General features: G+C 35.2%; 1 protein-coding gene across 1 annotated transcript; it reads right to left on the minus strand.

Moving 5' to 3' along the window:
* Positions 1–2,599: 2,599 nt before the first annotated feature.
* Positions 2,600–16,097, minus strand: LOC132171962 (mediator of RNA polymerase II transcription subunit 19a). Its single transcript, XM_059583382.2, has 7 exons — positions 15,920–16,097; positions 14,380–14,447; positions 9,017–9,306; positions 8,639–8,836; positions 3,910–3,969; positions 3,681–3,779; positions 2,600–2,745 (listed from the first exon to the last, which is right to left on the minus strand). The coding sequence occupies exons 2-6, from the start codon at positions 14,408–14,410 to the stop codon at positions 3,735–3,737; spliced, it is 624 nt and encodes a 207-aa protein (XP_059439365.2). The 5' UTR covers positions 14,411–14,447; positions 15,920–16,097; the 3' UTR covers positions 2,600–2,745; positions 3,681–3,734.
* Between the last annotated feature and the right edge of the window lie 1,164 nt (positions 16,098–17,261).

Below are 17,261 nucleotides of genomic sequence, written 5' to 3' on the forward strand. Positions count from 1 at the left end.
AGGCTAGGCGAGAGAGAGAAACATATGTATCAATGAGGTAAGGATTCATATAAAAAAAAAAAAAAAAGTATATATATATATTGTAATGTTTATTTCTATGCTTGATTTTTCTTGTGGGTTTTGAGTGAGTTTTTGTCAATTCTTTTGGTGGGTTTTGTTTGAAACAAATGTGTATCAAAGAATCAAGTAAGGAAGTTATTGCCATGGTATATATATATAATTTTGTATGGCGGATTTTTTTTGTTTTGTTTTTTTGGTTAGTTTGCTTTTGTATGCTTCAGTTTTGGAACATGTGGTTAACAGTGATTTGGTGCGGTTCTTGGATTGATTCATTTAAAAAAAAAAAAAAAAAATTGATTTATTTATTGTTGTGTTTATTTTTGTAAGGATTAATAAAAATGAGAACTTTAAATATAATAATAATATTAAAATAAATATTATTTAATTAATATATAAATGTTAAAAAAAAAAAAAAAAAAAAAAGAAGGCCCCATTTAAAAGTTTCATCTAAGGCCCTAGAAAACATTGAGCCAGCCCTGCTTAAGCGATTACGGTTAGCGATTTTAAGTTTTAGCCAATAATTATTAATCGTAACCACATTTTTACCCTTATATAAAAAGGATGCAATACAGGCCTCTCTTATATATTAATTACAATGTTGCCCTCAATTTGTTAGTTGGGAGGTAAAAAGTTTTTACAAATATTATTAAATTCAATTTGTCTCATCCGGGAAGATGAGCGGTTTAAGTTAAAAGATTTTTTTTTAAAAAAATAAAATAATAATAATAAAGTTTGCATTAGCTAAGCGAGCCGAGTTTCGAGTACTTGGCTTGCCTAGTAGGCGAGCCCGAGCTCGCACAGAGAATTTTTCTTGGTGAGCCAAGCCGAGCTCAAATTTTAAAACTCAACATAAACTCGAGCTCGTGAAAGTCTTAAATGAGCCGAGCTTGAGCAGGCACAACTCGCCTGAGCTCAGCTCATTTACATCTTTATATATATGTTATAGAATTTTTTTTTTTTTTTTAGTCTTTATGTTATAAAAAAATTAGTTTTATTTTATAGGAAACTTCACTTACTTTTAAGATTATTTTTAAGATGTTGCAGCGCTTTTGCAATCATACTTTTATAGTTAAAAGAAAAAAATTCAATATCAGGTACCTAAGTCTATAAATTTTACAATGTCACCCCCTCTATTAGGAAATTCTCAAAATATTCCTATTTTTGAAAACAAAAACAAAAAACAAAACAAAACAAAAATAAAAAATAAAAAAATAAAAAATAAATTATAAAAAAGAAAAAGAAAGAATGAGCTTTTAAAAAAAAAAAAAAAAAATCTCAAAATATTCTTATTTTTCAAAAGGGAAATGCTAGGTGTTCTTCTAATGTTCTCCTGATGTCCATCCAACTGTGATGTGGCTTTTAAAATCACTAACAGATTAAAAGTCAATAATGATAATCTCAAATTCAACGATAATTTTAAAAGTCACATCGCAATTGAAAGGACATCAAAAAAACACTAGAAGAACACCTAACATTTCCCTTTTCAAAATATTCCTAACCCACGACCAATTTTTTGGTTGCTGGCCTTAGCTCATGGGTTGCCGAAACCTTGGTTGTTGGTCTGATAACCCACGGCTGGCACTAGTTCTTTCAATGTTTCTTTTCTTGTTATATTATTTTTTTTTCTTAAAAAAAAAAAAAAATCTTAATTTTTAATTTAAGAGTAATTTTGTACTTCAATGAATTATTTTACAGAAGTTTGGTGAAACAAGATTCGAAGAAAAGAAGAACAATTTGTTTTGGTGGCTAACTGCAACAGACTCAAGAAAAGAACAATTTCTTTTCTTGTTTAGTTGATATCTCTGTGTTCGTCAAGAAGATCAAGAGCATCCCGCTGCTGAGATTAGGTGCATGTGAATCAAAATATCTTGAGTTCTAGTGTGCGGAAAATTCTGATATAAACGACAGAAGTTGAGCTCAAATGATGACAACCAAGAGAGCTTTAATAATTGGCCTGACTCATTGGCATTAATGCCAACCAACCCCATAAAAATGAGATATTCTAATACAAACAATGCAAACATCAGACATCGCACAAATATTTCATAAAAATGGTACATAGTTGGCAGGTTCATAAAAATAGTAGGGGGCTGTCGAGTTCAAGATGGGCAATGGCATCATGTGGCTTGGCTGTTTGGAAAAGAGAGATCTAAAGAGAGGGGCGGCTTGGTGTTTGATAATAGGAACGTATTTTTCGTATATCTCAGTTTTGTCGTTTCTATGTAAACGACTAGAACATCTTTTTGTTCTTGTCGTTTCATGACTAAATGACGAGAATTTTGTCGTTTACATAAAACGACCATAAAATTATGTCTTTTATCATCGTTTAAGCATTAAACAATGTAAATTTACTTTATTTTTATTGTTATTTAAATTTAAACAACGATAAAATAATCTTTAACGACGAAAACTTATTAAGGTTGTGACCCAAAATGACAGTTTTTTTTTTTTTTTTTAATCTTCACTTTCAAATAGACTCATTTATCCAAAAACTTCCAACATCCAAATCTTGCAATTTTCAAGGTTAAGCCAAGCTATCGCTCATAAGCTGCGGCGCATGAATTGTAATCTCATACAGTGTTAGATTCATCCATTGAAAATTGCAAAAAGAAATGCTAACAAGACTGCATCAAACAATAATCTCTCTCAGTTTCAATTGCTCCCTCAGCATGATCTGCCACTTGTCTGCATCAAGAGAAGAAAATTGCAGTCAAAGAGCATGGAGATGTTTTTGATGAATAAAGGCTTTTCAAACTAATCCTAAAATTCATATAGCTTTTCTGCTCATCCATTCCTAACCAACAACAGTGTTGGGGCACCAACAAGATGGAATCAAGTGGTAAAATTTTTGTACATATTTAAAGAGGGCAATATGAGTCAAAAAGAAAAACTGATAAACCACTGCCTTATTGCAGTATGCATATCAGGAAGAGACAGATGAAACATTGTGGTTGCATTATGGCATCCTGAGTAAGATGGAAGTTACTTAAACAAAGAGAATTTTGTCTCAGGCAGTGTAGTTGTTTACAGAAGCTACACATGCCCTCTTGCTAGTTTGAATGCTGAGACAAAACAAGTTAGAGCACTAGCAGCAACTTCCCTTCAATTTTCTTTAAATTTAAGAAACCATAACAATAACTTCCCTTATCTTTTCCCTATACCATTTAAATATTCTTCCAAATAAATGTTAGGAGAAAAAGAGAGGAAATAGAGAACCTCTTTTTAAATAAAATAATGGTAAGGGAAGCAAAAGTGCTACCCTAAATCTCGGGTAACACTTTTGGTTCTCTTGGTTTAGGGAACACTAATAGAGTTTGTTGTAGTGGGCTTTTTAAGAGCTTTCCCTGCATTTAGGGAAATGAATGAGATTTATGGAGTCTGTTTCTAGTACTCTAAAACAAGTATGTAATTCATTTCAAATAAAGACAAAAAAAAAAAAAAAAAAATTATATTTTTACTGCTTTTGCATTAGATTTCACATCAGTCAATATCAAGAAGAATTACAAACTTCTAAAGGACAAAAGCTAAAGTACATGGATGAGAATTTTGGTTTATATATACTTTGGTCAATTGGTAGTTTTCTTGATTATTGTTCTAGATTTTAAGTGTGTAAGTCGTACCTGAAGGTTGTTGAGAACATAGAGTAACATCCAACCAAGCCAAGCGAGATGTTTTCAGCCACTCAACTTTAACTTTCCCGTTACAGTTAATGTAGTGTTCTGATGTGAAAGGAACTGTCATCAGACTACCAAAATTGCAAGTAAAATGCAAAGCACAAAGATTGAAAAAGGAATGAGCACCAGGGAACATTCCTGCCAAACTGGATTATCCCAAAGTCCCCTTCATTACCTGGACTTTTTGATGTTTGCGTGTATCAGAAAGATCTCCATTTCCTTCATGCTTCCTCTTCTGAATCAACAAATTAAAAGAGCTATATTAGGCCATTCAAGATGCTAAAAGAAAGGATTTAAAATTTAACTTCAGGTTGTAGTTTGGGCACTCTTCAAGTTAGACTAATTCATGAAGTTCACAAAAGTGTTAAACCACCTAACCTATCGATAATTCAAACTCTTCAAGATAAGAGTGATCAAGAGAAGAGGTGTGGTAAGTGTGGGAAAACGTGTTTAATGACTTGTATTCTATACATGTATAGTTAGCTATTTTAGGAAATTTTGTAACGGCCTGTATTTCTAGAATTAAGCTGATTTGCTTAGTGTCCTATTATGTTAGAATATCCCATAAATCATGGGATCTGAAATAACCTAATTAGTTTTCCTTTTCTGCTGCTAGGGTTGATGTATATAGCTAACGTTTTGTGTATTATTCAAATTAATGAAGAAAATTCTTCCACAAAGTGTTTCTCAGTTTCTGTCAGTAAGGACTCTACAATACAAGATGAGAACAAACACTTAAATAAGAGATAAGAGTTCTCATGCAATGTATATCCTAGTATATAACTTACAATAGGTTTCTACCTGTAAATTGTTATTCTTCTATACATGATTATCTAGACTTCTTGTAAATCCTATATATATTAATGAAAGCCACGTTAAGTGGTATTTGAGCACTATCAACTTTAGCCAATTGTTTTAGCAATCTTTTATGGTGTCAGAGCAAAACTTAGACTAATGTCTTTTTGCCTCCATGGAAATTCCAGCCAATTCAACCGACTCCTTCACACCCAATGTCATCTCTGCCAATCTCTGCCACCACGCCTCCCATCACTCCCAACGTGATTCCAACCATTTCATCACCTACTAATATTCCACCTCCCTACCAATCCACCCTCTATTTTTACCATACCAAACATGAACCATACCCTTTATATCAAGCTCAACAAGGATAATTACACATCCCGGAAAATCCAAATCTTGGCTTACCTCAAGGGCCAAGACGCCTATCACTTCGTTGATGGACCATCACGGGTTCCACAACAAGTTATTCCAAATCCCAGAACTGAACCTGTACAATCCGCAACAATTGTCAATCATGAATTCCTGCTATGGACTCAAAAGGATCAAATGATCCTCAGCATTTTGATCATTTGATCCTTTTGAGTCCATAGCAGGAATTCGGGATTGACAGTTGTTGCGAATTCTCTAGGTTCAGTGTTGGGATTTGGAATAACTTGGTGTGAAACCCGTTGATGGACCAGTGATAAGCGTCTTGGCCATTGAGGTTTGCCAAGATTTGGGTTTTCCAGGATGTGTAATTATCCTTGTTGAGCTTGATATAAAGGGTATGGTTCATGTTTGGTATGGTAAAAATAGGGGGTGGATTGGTAGGAGGTGGAATATTGGTAGGAGATGAAATGGTTGGAATCACGTTGGGATGGGAAGCGTGGGAGGCATGGTGGTAGAAATGACATTGTGTGTGGAGGAGTCGGTTGAATTGGCTGGAATTTCCATGGAGGCAAAAAGAAGTTAGTCTAATTTTTGCTTTGATACCATAAAAGATTGCTAAAACAATTGGCTAAAGTTGATAATGCTCAAGTACCACTTAATGTGGCTTTCATTAATATATATAGGATTTACAAGAAGTCTAGATAATCATGTAAAGGATAACAATTTACAGGTAGAAACCTATTGTAAGTTATATACTAAGATATACATTGCATGAGAACTCTTATCTCACATGAAAGGACTTGCAACTTACAATGGCAAACCGGGCACAGCCACAACCAATCAAAACTGATGAAGTTCTTGGATCAATTTAACATTCTAAATATTTTAAGAAACAAAATCAGGGGTCAAATTAAAATATTAGAAAATTATGGTAAAAGGGATGAGGTGGGGATCGAGAAGAACCTATATGTCCAAGACTTATCATGCAAAACAAAAAAGAAAAAAAAAAAAAAAATTAATAAATTAATGAAATTTTAATGGGATTAATTTAAACATTTTTAAAGTCTTCAGAAAATTTTCAAATTTCCCCAACAATTACTTTGAGAAAGAAAATCTAAGATTATTTTAAAATATTAGGGAAAGATTGTAAAAGGGTTAGGCGGAAATCAAGAAGATTTTAAGAGAGAGCGAGTTTATTTAATAAATTAAAGTGAGTTTAAAAGAGAAGTAAAGAAAAAACCGCTCTTTGTTTTGCTGTTTATTTTTCGCATCAGTAAAATAAAATCAGCCACCACTCTCCTCTAAAAGACTTTTCTATAAGAATTCTATATCACCAAAATTCATCTCAGATTTTCTCAACCATGAATCTTTATATAATAAACATCACTTCTCAATCTTTGCACCAAGAGTCGGTGTCTATATGTGTGTGCATACAAAATGGAAACAAAGATTTGTGTTTTGCGAGACAAGATATTTTTTTTTTGATGAATGAATACTTCATTACCAAAACAACACGATTACATCACTTCAGTAAAAACTGAAACACACATACTGCAGAAGACACCAAAACAAGTACACAGAAAGCAACCAGCAAAACAATAACTGCAAAAACCAAAAATATGCAGAAACAGCCAACTAAAAATAAAAAAAAAAAAACCTAGCAACAATTCCTATACCAATAACTCTTCATTGGTATTCCAGATCCGGCAGAGTTCAAAATTCTCATAACATCTTTTAAAACTCCCCTTCCCCCAAATCCTGGTTCTGATTTTCCAAAAACCGTTTGATAATTTGCTCTTCTGTTTTGGGCCGGTTCCATACTTTCATTCATTATGAGCACACCAATATTGTATAATGATGCACAAAGCACCAATCGACAAATATTGGCTTTCAAGGCCTCATTCCTCCACTCCTGCACAGCACAGTGGAGAACATCCTCCCGTTCTGTCCAAGGAAGAGCAACAGTACACCTAGAGCCATACATTCTTTCCAAATTCTGGCTCTAAAGCCACATTTGAAAAACGTATGTTCTCTAGATTCCATTTCACTCCTACAAAACAAACAAACAACGAACCCTTTATAGCCTCGTTTGATTAATCGATCACCCTTTCTCAGACGATTCTTAATTGCCAACCACATAATGAAGGGATGCTTGGGAATTGCTAGCAGGAACCAAATTACCTTCCACCAGTCAACAATAGGGCTATTCACTCAAATTGCATTCCAAGTTTCATGACTAGCATATCTCCCATTTTTGGAAAGCAACCAAACTGGCCTATCCTCTGTTCCTAACAGAATTCAGGCAATCTCATTTGAATTCCCACCAGTTCTTCAGATCTGGCAGGCCGCCACAGCCACACTCCATTGTGTAACACACTCCAAAGTTTAGCATCAATATGGCTACAAGCATCATAAATCACACGATATCCACACTTTTCAATGACGACACCTGTGGGATGCCACCAATCCAACCATAAGAAAATATCCTTTCCATTGCCAACCTCAAATTTTATATAATGTCTAGCCTTATCACACAATTTTAACAGCTTACGCCAACTCCACAAGCTAGTTGGAGATATGCGAACTGACCAGAAGCTCTACCCTTTTAATTGTTCTTTTTTTTTTTTTCGCTTGGTACCAAAACTTGATTGTTTGTGGCTGAATGATCATTTTCTTTGCGTTGTTTCTGCAGAAACTGTAGAGAATAAGCTTTGCTTATCAGTGCTATCCATTTGGGGGCTGCATACCGTTTTTCTTATGATTTCATTAGTTTTGTGTATTTTCACCCTAGAAAATGAAGGACAATTTAGTTTTAATCTGTTTTACACACACATATATATATTGGTTGCTCTTTAACTCATGCACCAGATGCAAATTTGAACGCACAACCTTAACCACCACAGTAGTTATAGGGGGTGGAAGTGCCATTAGGCTCAAAGGCTACTGAATTATATATGAACACTATACCTTTGTATTGCTTATCACATTGAATGCTTGGCAATTATAAATCGATAAGCAATATGAAGGTATAGTTTACACTTCCAAAGTAGAATTATCAACTCGGTTAAGGTTTATAAATCTATTATCTAGGTTTCTTAAAATGCTTAAAACATTTTAATAGATGCAGCACATGTAAATCCAATAGTTTTACTGAGATAACCTATATAAAAAAAAAATAAATAAATAAATAAAAGGGAAGTTGTTCATTGCCCTCTAACTCAAGAAAAATCCTAGATCCAATACATAAAACTATGCTACCATTCAAGGTTTAAGCTTAAGACTGCATTTTTCGGCTTAAAATTAATTGCGGAATAGGCTTCTTATTTTTTATTTTTGTAACAATCCCCAGGCTACCTCTTTATTAATTAATTATTACATGTGCACAATAGAACGATCAATAGAAAATAAATTATAGATTGCATTCAAAAGTTGGTGCTTCTTTAAAAGTGGGGAATGTAAGAACCGAACCAGACTGTAGGAGTTGGCCTCTCAACAGGAAGACACTAGATTTAATTTAATGAGGATATGCACCCCTCGCAACCCGCACCCCCCCCCTCCCCCCCCCCCCCCCCCCCCCCACACACCAACACATACACACAAAAAACAGTGGTTCATAACGTAATATGATCCCATACTTTATCACCTAAGAGAAAATGTTTCATCCAATAAGAGTAGGAAGATTGATTGAAGTCAACGCATTCATGATATGACAAGAAAAGAGATGATATGGAAACCTTGTCTTGCTGTTTCGAATCATGACGCTTATTTCTATTCTTGTCCTTATCATCACTTCCATCTTTGTGGCGGTGTTTGTGCTTCCTATGATCCTTGTCCTTCTTCTTGTCTCTGTTTTTATGCTTTTTATGCTTCCTCTCCTTGTCTCTGGAGTCACTATTTGACTTCACCACTGCAGTAGAGATCCCCTTCTCAGCCTGTTCACACCATACAAAATTACACAATTATGTCACTGAATTCACACAAGAATAGCTCAAGTCAGAAAGTTAATGTAATCATCCAGCTCAAGGCAATCACAAAGGAAAACCAAAATTTTAGGTAAGAGAAAGACAAGGTTGGATTATAGAATACAGTTACAAATGTAGAATTGGTCTTACAGCAGGCAGGTAGACAGGAGTTGTCTCTCTCATCTGAAAGGCCTCGCTGAGCACATCCAAATCAAAAGCATGTATATGTGTATTTCTCTGTCTACTATATGGAATATTCAGAAAGAGCTGATCCAATTCCATCCCCTCTCCTTTCCTGATTTCCGTGTCTCCCACCACATTGTTTAGATAGTGAGTCTGCGATATTGACAAAGGAAGTGACTTCTTGCAAAAGAATTCATGATGAGGCCAAAGCTTGAACTGATTTATGAGATCAACAGCACCACCAAGTTCCCTAGGCCCTGATTATTAAGAAAGGGCCCTTGGTTATATGAAATCTAAATGAAAACTGAACTTTATAAAGGGAAGGAAAATTGGAAGGGGGAATAAAGAAAATACAAAACTCCTCCAGTAGCATGATTCCTAATAGCTAGTCCCTTACAAATCCATCAAGAAAACAAATTTTCATGAACTCCTATGACCATTTAGAAAAAAGTTAACTAGGGCTGCAAGAAAGGCTTGTCTTAAGCCATTAAGGTCACTCCACTAGGACCACAGTGGCTGCCCTCCAAACCATTGCATTCTTTAAGCCTTTTCTTGATTTCTTTCCCTTTTTTCTGTTTTTCTGATAAGTAACTGGCTGACTCAGTCATTTATGCAGGCTACCATTACAGAATGAAAAAATCCCCATTCCCCACAATAGTTGACCATTTTATTTTCCTCGTGTATAGAAGGAAAAAATATCATCAAAGACTAAGCATAAAGAATGAAAGCTGGAATCATAATAAACCATCAATTAATAATCAAAAGACAAGGACACATTCACAAAAAAATTCTAATATGTTTGAGTTGTTGACTTCTCAAGGCTTCCAAGTTCCAAGTGATCATTTCACGATCAGAAGGGTTAAGTGAAGCTCAAATTGCTATATCACTGTGTTTAAACCTCACGAGACACTCTTTCCAGCGTGAAGCTCTAATGAACAGTGACTCAGAAAACTTGAAGGATTCTGAGAAATAAAAATAAATAAACAAATAGATAATGTACACCAATATATAAAGGCAAGGGCATTGTTTTGTATCTCACTGAGAGACACAAAGCCTTCCATTGTTTCTCAAGTATATCAATTACCTAGAATTAGACTCCTCGACAAGACAGTTACAAAGGAGTAAAATAAGAAGAAAAGGCAAAATGATAAAGATAGAAAAGTTTTGAAAAACTATTCAACATAGCTACTCCAGAGAAAACATCAACCAGCAGATGGTGCCTCACCAAGTCATTGGAACAGCCATGGGTCAGTAGGTCATACCATCATGTTAAAAGTAGTCTAATGCTAAAATAACCAAAAATAATCAAAATCATGTAAGTTGTAGTGAGAACAAAGAAAGCCTAATGGCTAGCTAGGACTGCATTCAAACCACTTTTCAGCACCTCCTAACACCAACCTTTCTGTCTAAATTGTTATTGGTTTAATCCAAATCAGCTTTCCTACCAGTTTTAGCTAAAACCCATGGTTGGACTGCATTGTGACCGTTTCTGGCCAATTTAATCACTTGTCCAGACATCATAAGAGCCATACTGGCTTTGCAACGCCCCAACTTTTCACCTTTTTTTTTTTTTTTCCCACATCCATGAATACCATGAGGCACTACTACTATAAGCAGACTTTAAAAACAACAGTGAAAATTAGTTGAACTGTAACTGTAAGAATAATATCAGAACACTAACTAAAGACCTCTTATTTATTTATTCACATAACTGTACAACTCTGTTATACTTACATTCTACTATTACATTATTCACGGTTCTTAAAACTATATTTTCATATTTACATTCTAAAACTATATATATATAAGCAAACAATACTATCACAACCCAACCCTAACCAGTTCTCTGTGAAGCTACGTTTGGGTTTTCAAAATACTATGGTTCCGTTTGTTAATGTTTTTTAGAGGATATTTTTTGTTTTTTGTTTGAAAATGTATTAAAATTTGACATAAAGATGAAAGTAGTTTTGAAAAAAAAAAGGGAAAATGAAAAAACGTTAACAAACAAAGCATGTGTCTTCCTCAGCCTCTAATGATAGTAGTCCAAGTTATCTGGCTCTCCTGAGTCTCTGTCCCCTATTACTGTAATTTTTTTTAAACAATTTACAATTGGAACTGGGAGTCTAGGGTTCAATATGTAAATGCAAGTAACCATGTTGTATGTGTACATGAGCAATTTAAGATTTTCCCTCTTTTGTTAATGCAAGAAAATCCTTTTTTACTGAATGACTAAAAATGAGACTTTTTTGATTAAGAAATGATATTAGCAGACTCTCATACGACTGCCATACAACTATGATGATCTGGCAGTGAATATTAACTCAGTCGACTGCAATACACTCAGTCAACCGAGTTATATGATGTGGCAAAACCAACTCGTGACACGTGGCAGGCTAACTCAGGTTTCGAGTGACATGTGGCATGACATGGCATCATACATGATTTGATGACATGGCATGCTAACGTGGCACTTGACACGGTTTTGCTGGTGTGGCATGCTGAAATAACATCTGACTGACACGTGGTATGACATGGCACTGTACATGTTTTGCTGACATGGCACCGTAAGCGGTTTTGCTAGCATGGCATCTAATTTGACACGGCCTTGGACACATTTTGCTGACGTGGTGCCATGTGCAGTTTTGCCTTCATGGTAGTGCTGACTTGGCATGTTGAAATGTCACCCGAATGACACATGGCAAGCTCACGTGGCAGGCTCAAACACTTCATGTTGTTCATATGGCAGCCTCCAACGATCAAGCCCCAAATCTCAATCTACTGACATTTATTTTTTATTTTTCTTTAAATTTTTCGAATTGCTTAAAAAACTTATTTCTCCTTAAATTTTTCAACTTATTTTATTTTTCTTGTCTTTTATTTTTTCGAATTTTATTTTATTTTTATTTATCCTGGGTATTACCAGCTTACTGGGCAAGTGATGCAGCATAGCCTAGAAAAATTTGAAGTTTAGGGTGTCGAGCAAAAGGAAAGAATGTGGCATAAAAGTAGATAGCTATCACAATGACAAACATGAGCAGGATAGCATTCTAGGGACTGCTTTGATGTGAAGATGAAAACAGCAAAATAGAGCGATATTGCAGAGAGGTTAAAATAGAGCCTGCAGAGAACTAAAGAGAGAGAATAACTGGAAGGAGGCAACCAAATGATGGGAGGCATTACTGGCAGACTACAAAAAGCAAAGCTTCGTAAAGAGGTAAGAAACTGGACAACCTAACACTCAAATACTCAGAATCCCATTCTGATATGTTTGATTAAAATTTACCACATTTAAAAACTAGTAGCCTTGCATGGCAACTAAAAATCTTCCACTGATATGGAAACTACATAAGACTGGATCCCAACTGAAATAAAAAATAGAAGATATGACAAGGTAAAAAGACAACTCATAAATGATAATCCAAAGACAAGAAAGCACATTGGACTGCTAGAAAAACCGTAGATTCATCATGTTGTGGAGGACTTAACCCTATGAGATATTGCACGAGGCCCTATATAAAAAACCCTAAATTGGCCAATCTAAACATTATATTTGAAAAAAGAAATACCAATAAACCCCTTTTTACCATATACATCACTGGATCACCAGTTCATCAATTCAACTGACCAGGCCAACACAAGGTTAACAATCATGCTTGCAACAGGTCAATAACAACCAACTCAAAAGTAAAAACATTAAGGCCCACTGACCTCTAAGGTAAACCCCCAATTCCCCATCTTCCCTCCTTTCTCTTTCTCCCATATTGGTTACTCTGTGTTTTCAATTAGTATTGCAGAGGATAGGATAATATGGTTTATGCTTTTCACTTTTCTAACTAGTTTATCTTTTAAGTTCATATCACACGAATTTTTCAATTGATTATACTTCAAAGGATTCTCTAATTTTGAAATGATTTCTTTTTTTGATAAGTAATCGAAATATCATTAAAAAGGCGCTAAGACACAACTCAAATACATATGAAGTATACAAGAGATACACCTAGCCAAAGAGATTAAGAAGATTAAGAAAATAATGAAAATTAGGCAAATTAAGATAGTCTAAAGAAGTGTCCAGTGGTAAAGAGTATTAAAGAAGAAAGACTTTAGCTCAACCACCGTTCTCTCGCGGTCTTCAAAACTCCTATCATTTATTTTCCTCCAAAGACACCATATTAGGCATAACAGAATCATCTTCCACACTGCTACACTCAAACAGCTACACAACCCTCTCCAACAAGCGAAAAGGCCATAACCTAAGTTAACCCACCATGACTGGAAATAGCATTGCAAAAGGGCTTAACAATCTCATAATGAAGTATAAGATGATCCACAGACTCCCCACTTCTCTTACATATAAAACACTAATCAACCACTAAGACATGTTGTTTCCTTGGGTTATCCATGGTGAGGATCTTTCCTATGGCAGCCGACCAATAGCAATGATTGATGCAACATTCTTTGAGGTTGTAGTAGGAATTTTTATTCTTAAACTAGAATTATTTAGAAGCCTATTAAGGAACGGTTACAAGTTGTCTAAATATTGGCTTAATCGCATATGATTGATCATATTTTTCTCATGCGAATAGAGAAATTATCTGAACAAAAGCCTTTAGAAATTTGTTGGTTATAATAAACATTTGGTGGTTCATGATTCTTTTGCATGTTGAGAAGGCACTTAAAAGGCAACACATGTGGACATGCATGAATAGGGCCCAAAGGCAACCAAATTATTGGCCATCCAGTATGTAAAAAATACCATATTTTGGATTATGCATATCATGATAAGCCTGATAAGCCTTCCATATTTTATGTTATGCATATCAAAACAAAGAAACCATTACATAACTGTTGAAACAGCCTCCACATAATAGAATGTGGATCTATAGCTCTCTCAAAACGGGAACATAAACAATCAACTTTAACCCTTGTTCTCAAAGCAAAGAGAGAATTAGTTTTCCATATATCTAAGATTTAGACTAAATAACCGTAGTGGGTATGATCAAGACATTCTGTCCAGACATAATTAAGAAAAGAGGAAAGATAACCACTAAAATGATACAAAGAATCAACAGAATCTCCACTAGTAAGAATGGCAAAGACAGTTTCTTCCCATTGTTGCTCTATTGCGATGAGCAACTTGACAAAACTCCCATGTTAAAATAAAGTAACTCCACAACCCTTTCACATTTGTCCTATTTCTAAAGTTTAGAAGGAAAATACAGTATCTATTTCCAAAAAAGAAAATTACCATATGTCATATATCTAATATCTATAGGACTTTAACTACACAAGTACAGCAAAAAATCAGATAAGCAGCTTATTAAGCTTCTTACCCCTTCCAAACTTTCTGCCTTCAAGGTCCATCACTGTAATGACAGAATGAGGTGAAGTTCAAGTTCATCTGTCAATAAATGAAAAAAAAAATAATAAGAAAAGGAAATACACACATGTCTAGTCCAAAAATATAGCCTAGTAGCCAGACTACTCAAATTTAGAGAAACAGATTTGAGCATATACTTTTTTCATAAAAATTTCAGATCCAAAAGTATGACAATCCATTTCATGATTCTGCAACCAAAAAATCTGCCAAATTGATAACAGGTATGCTAAAAAAATGGTCAAAAAGATTGTATGCTAAATGTAATTAAACTAAATTTAAACATGATCCTACCTCCTTTTTCCTAAGCAAAACAGATGGCTTAACGCAGGTGATTTCAAGTTAGATCAGAAGTCCTATATTACCAATTTAAAATCACCTATAAAAGGAAACAAATAACAACAAGCATGCTTTCTAGCCCTAACACCATCCCGCAGTGGCTTAATCTCTAGTCCTCCATAAATTTGAAGTAAAAAAGAAATTTTGTTTTTAAAAAAAAAAAAAAAAAAGGAATGAGTGACCTATAAAACCTTTGTTGAATAATTTTATCAACTTTTAACCACTTACTGAGTAAAGTTACTGGTAAAATGATTAGAGATTTCAAAACACTCATAACATAATGCCCCCTTTGGGTGACCTGACATGGGGAGAGAGACAGATTTAGTGGTCAGGATTTGATCCCCAAATAAATTCAAACAAGCTGCATCAGTCTTGGACTGGGATAGATGAGCATGTATATTATTTCCTAAGACATGAGAAAAGAATTTTTTTTTTTTTTTTTTTTTTAAGAAAAAAAAAAAGAAAAAATCAAGATTTACATGTAATTGCAAATAGTAGATTTAAAATTACTAATAAACAAAGACCCAACACCATAAGAAGTGAGTGGAAATCTATTGCTCAAACATAAAAAATAATAATAATAATAATAATAATAATAATGAAATAGACGAGCTTTGTTTCGACTAGTAGGTATGCTATGTTACATTGGATGCCATATTGCTATGAGCGTAGTAGAAATCAACTAGAGAGCATCTAATTTAACATGTTAAAAATCCTAACTCTCTTAAATCAGTCATCCTTTATGTGAAAGCGCCAACATCATCGTTCTATCTCCATTCTTCTAGTTGTATTCTCGAAAAAACGTATTGAAATCATTAAAAGACCACAAATTTCTCATTCTCACCTTTCCAGCAAAAGCAACCCAAATAATAATAAATTCAAATCCACAAAACATGATTTTCTGAGAATTAATTTTTCCTGTTAACCAACTGAACCAAAAACATACAGCACGTATAACCAAGACAAATATCACCCTTATAACATATAACTCAGAACAAATATGGCCAAGAAAACCACAACAGCCTATGACCCAACATAAATTACGAGATACCCATCCAAAAATAACATGATTATGATCAAACCAACGCTTCAAAACAAAAACCCATGTCTCATAGTTCTGTAATTTGCTTCAATGTATTCTTACACACTGTAATTACCAGAGGAAGACAAGTCGGAGTGGAAATCGAAAACCAGGAATTGAACGGTGGAGCGGTTGGGATTGGCTGCCAGTGATCGTTGATGGGAATGAGAGGGAACGCGAGGTTCGAATTTGTGAAGCAAGAAAGTCCCACGGTTGAGAGAGAGAAACCTGGGCGCTGCCTCATATTTATTTCTTTTTAATTTTAATACTCGATAGTCAATACGATGCTCTGTGACATATGGTGCTCTTTCTAATACTAATTTGACCTCATTATTTTTTATTTCTTATAGTATCGTTTTTAACTTTTACGGGCATTTTAGGCATTTTAAAATAGTGAAATCCCTTGCTAAGTAATGAAAATAATAATAATTAATATATAAGAGAGATTAAATAAGACAAAAAATAACTTTCTCTCTAGCACCGTAGCCTCAGGTAAGCCCCCTCCCCCATGGTGAGGGGAGGAGGGATGGCCATTTGTTGCCTCCCTCCCCCTTGTTTGTCCTTGCACTGGGTGCTAGTAGTTTACTTGATGTTTCTGGCCCAAGTTGCCTCCTCCCTACCCTTTCTCTACCGCCCCTTCCTCTTTGTTCCACTTTTGTCCTTAGCGGGGCTCTCTGTTTTGTTTTGTATTCGCCGCCGATCTCCTCCGCCCGCTCTGCTGCCTACCGTTCGATGCTGGGTCTTTCCTCGTGCCCCTCCAGCGATGAGCTTCAACGTCCCCTGCTGCGATGGTTTTCCGGCCAGCTGGCGATCGGTTTCGTCACCCTCCGGCCACTGTTTTGAGCTTTTTCCGCGTCCCCACTGCGTCGAGCTTCCATCGTTCCCTTCCAGTGTTGGTTTCCGGCGAGTGCACAATCGGCATCCACGCTGCGTGTGCCTGTTCCTGTTTGTTTTATTTTCCTTGTATTGTCTTTGTTCATGTTTTTTCCCTGTATGCATTTCATTCCTGTTATTTGCTTGTAATAAGGCCCTGCCTCTTTGGTTCGCCAACGTTTTATTTCGGTTTTCTTGCTTCTGTTTTGTAATAAGGCTTGGCCACTTGATCTGCTTGCTTGGATGTGAACTAAACTTTGGTCCAGATCTTTTAGGTCGTGGATGTGAATTTTAGTCCAAACCTTCGAGTTGTGGACGTGAACTTCATCTTGGCTTTTGGGTCGAGGAAGAATTTGCGCTACCTATGCATTGGATTGCGTCTGTCTTATGCAGATCTGTTATTTCAATTGAAAACCAGTCATAGGTTAGCGAAGGTTTTAGGTGATGTTGTATCCTTATAGCTTTGGCTAAAATTTGCATTTTCAGGGTTTTGTGCTCGTGCGATGTAAGAGCTTTATGCTCGTGATTATTATCAATGAAATTGA

Source organism: Corylus avellana, chromosome 1, assembly GCF_965113065.1.
Source record: "Corylus avellana chromosome 1, dhCorAvel1.hap1.2, whole genome shotgun sequence".
NCBI classification, from domain to species: domain Eukaryota; kingdom Viridiplantae; phylum Streptophyta; class Magnoliopsida; order Fagales; family Betulaceae; genus Corylus; species Corylus avellana.